The sequence below is a fragment of the Candida tropicalis genome (genome assembly GCF_000006335.3).
Source record: "Candida tropicalis MYA-3404 genomic scaffold supercont3.5, whole genome shotgun sequence".
Classification (NCBI taxonomy): domain Eukaryota; kingdom Fungi; phylum Ascomycota; class Pichiomycetes; order Serinales; family Debaryomycetaceae; genus Candida; species Candida tropicalis.
Window position 1 is genome coordinate 255,752 of NW_003020057.1, and position 3,629 is coordinate 259,380.

General features: G+C 32.7%; 1 protein-coding gene across 1 annotated transcript; it reads right to left on the minus strand. All coding sequences in view use genetic code 12, as the record gives it.

Annotated features, from left to right (window-relative positions):
- Nucleotides 1-29: 29 nt before the first annotated feature.
- Nucleotides 30-620, minus strand: CTRG_03845 (uncharacterized protein; the record flags this gene model as incomplete). Its single annotated transcript, XM_002549502.1, has 1 exon — nt 30-620. The coding sequence occupies one exon, from the start codon at nt 618-620 to the stop codon at nt 30-32; it is 591 nt and encodes a 196-aa protein (XP_002549548.1).
- Between the last annotated feature and the right edge of the window lie 3,009 nt (nt 621-3,629).

Consider the following 3,629-nt stretch of genomic DNA (forward strand, 5'->3'; position numbering starts at 1 on the left):
TTCAGCGTTTTTAAATAATAGTTCCATTTTCAACCCAAATAATTAAATGCAGTAGTAGCCCCATAAGTTAATAAGGCTATTGGAATTAACCATTTTAACCATTTAGATAAAATAGTCATCATTGATTCACTAACGACAACATGAACTGGTTCATATCTTGATCCAAATCCATATGGGATTCCTCCAGCTCCTGCTCCAGCTCCTCCTGCACCACCTTGTTGTTGCTGAACTAACAAAGTTTTGGAAACATGTTCGGCTTTATCCTTTTGACCAATTTTATTCAATGCATCGATATATAATTTAGTACATTCAGCATTTGAAGCAATCCCAGGGGTTTCAAAACGTTGTACTAATAGATGAGGATAATTATAAGCTAATAAAGATTTATAAAATTCTAATTGTGCTTGAATATTATTTAAATCATTATTAGCTGATTGCTCTTGAGTTTGTAATAATTTAATAGTTGAATTCGATGCAAATCTTTTAAATCCAACAAATGTGGGTGATCTGATAGTTCGACTTAAAAATGATCCAGTTGGTCGTATAGTTGATAAAAATCGGGTGTTTTTTATTAATATACCTCTTGATATCGGTATTGTTAATTTGATTAAAGGATTCATTTGATATATTTTGTTGGCTCCTTTTAGTGTTTTTATGAATACCTATAGGTGTTTATGAAAAGTGGGATTTGAAATTTTTTTTTCTCTCTCTCTCTCTGTTTCTGACACTCATTTCGTTAAAGGATTCGTTATTCCACTCACCGAAAAAAAAAAAAAAATAAGAAAAAATTCAAATCCGAAAATTCACGCCGCTGAACTTCTCACACGACCTTCTTAATTATAAGGAATTACACTCACAGAAGGATATAGAAGGTCTTATCGCAATAGACAGTAAATGCTGTCATCCTGAATATATTCTCACCGAGTATAAGATGATACTTGGTGTGATTGATTGTTTTCTGCTAACAATGGTATGCATTTCTAACCGGTCTTTGGTGGCGCTACCATGACTAATTCTATTGAGAAAAAGAAACAAGTTTAATTTGCCACCAAAAAAAGAATACCAAGGGCCAAAAATTGTCATTTTATTGTTTTCTTTGGGTTTTGGGGCGTCGTTGTTTTAGCAGGTATTATCACTTTGGTTATTTTTCCTGGTGAAAATCATTAGGAGATTACTCTAGTTAATTTCGATTTGTTTGAAAAAGTAAAAAAAAAAATTTATTCATTTTTGGGCAAATTTCACCAGTAATATTCGACGAAGAAGACAATGAATATATATTTACTTATTTTATCAATCGTTCCAAGAACAAAACTTAACGATCAGATATTTTACCTTATCCTCAACTTCAACTAAGTGATTTTCGAAAGAAATCCAGACCCATGTCGTGATTGGAGGTCACGTGACATAACAATCTGACGACTTTTCATTTACAATATGAACGATGCAACAAGATACACTAACCTGAGATGTCATCAAAAACTTGCATGTACAAAAAGATTACGACAACATAATACAACTTGTAAAGACTTCTAATTTTCTATTTTTCTCTATTTCAGCTTTCCTTTTGAGCTGTTTATAAAAAATATTTTATGGTTTTTTTAAACAGTCTTCATTTCATCCAATTTTGTATTCAAATCATTTGTGTACCACTAATGAGTTCAGACCGTTGGATAATCGTTAGTTATTCCAAAATTGACTGTTGCCAAGATCATCCCAAGTTGTCTACTTGACATCACAAATTGATATTTTGATTTTTTTGTTGATTTTCTGCCTTTTGGGGTCTAAATGAATTTGTTTCCAGATACAAATTTAAACTTGCAATAATACCAAGAATGGTATAACCAATTTGATTCTCCTTTTTTTGCCGATTATTTCTAGCCAAAAGTTGTCGTTAATGTTGCATGTCTAATTAGAGAATTTATCTTGACAATACACTATGATTTGAAACAACTACAATATGTATCATAACCTGTGACATACTTTCATTTTACGCGAATTTTACTGATGTAGTGGTAGTAATAAAGATGAGACGAGTAACACCTCCTTACATGGATTGAATCTAAACCAATACACAGCTAAGGCTTAGTTGAATTGTAATAAACGTTTTAATGTATTATTATTATTATTATTATTACTAATGATAGATAACGGATTGAAGGATCGTGTGAAAAAAAAAATCGAATTTAATCTTTGGTACATATAGGAGCCAAAAGAGGAGATTGAAAGTGTCAAAATGCACACCCTGACTCGTTGTTGAGTCATTAACTGCAGTAAGTTAAGATCCAATGGCTAATTATATCAGCAGATAGAAGAAGTCGTGAGTAATTCAATTATCATGTTGTGCTTTGTCCGAGGCTTTCAAATTATGTCTGAATTCTAGTTATGTGAGTGAATGTAAGTGGATGTAAGTGTACTGTGGCCAGATTATGTTAGCACACAAAGTGAAAAAAAAAATGAAGTTTTGCGGCCAAAGATTTTTTCATTTTGTTTCTTACATTTTGATAGAACAATGAAATACTGAATTTTTGTACTCACTCACACGCACGCGTGGATGGATGGACAGACACAAAGAAAAGATTAACAATGTATGCAAAAATAGGACGCGATATCAAGAGCGAGATAGAAAGCGAGGGGGGGGGCCCACGTGTGCCATATTGATTTCCAATATGGGATATAATTAGCATCCACCAAGTTGAATCTGATTCATTTTATTGGATTAAAACTAACGAGTGGTATCAAGTCACGAGCTATTGGCCCCCCAATGGTGACTCAACATTATAGAGTTTAATATCAAAATAGCGTCTTTAATTTTTTTTTTGTTGTTGTAATTATCAGATGTAATTTGATCTATGTATCTTACACACACGCAAGTAATTTGTTGAACACACACGAGATCAATACCAATTTGTTATCTCATATTACAATACAAGCTCAACTAGAGTATAAATTTTCACCTTTGATTTGTTTAATAATAATTGAAACTTTTGGGGGGATTTTCATAGTTCCATTGAATTTTGGCTTTTTTATTTTTTGAATTTGTAACACTAGGAAAGTAAGAACGAAAGAAAAAAAAAGTGAAATTGAAAGAGACAGCCCAGACAACCAAAACTGAAACTAAAAAAAAAAACTCAATCCTGGAATTTTTGCTAAAGCCTTATTTTACTTTCAAGACCAGTATTCAGAAGATCTTATCATCATATAGTCATCACTACTATTCATTACAAAGACTAAAGGGATCCCGAGAGAAAAGAATCACCAAGAGTTGAATACAGAACAAAAAAAAATAAAAAAGCAACCTCAATCTTTTTAATTAGCACTACAAATGGACCAGCAAGTTTGGAACCCTATATTTTCACCAAATGGGTCAACACCAGGTAAATCGCCATCCTATTATAATGAGTTAAATAATCAACATCAAGGACAACAACCCCAGCAATCACCACAGCACCATTTACTCCATCAGCAAGCGCAACAACAAATGCAAGGACATTCTAACCATTCCACTCCAACAGGTAATTCCATACAATTGAATATTTCCTCGTCTCAAAAACCGACCCCTAATCAAATATCTGGTCATACTCCTGGTAATTCGTAGTGAAACAGATCAGATGTTTTTGCAACAAATGTGG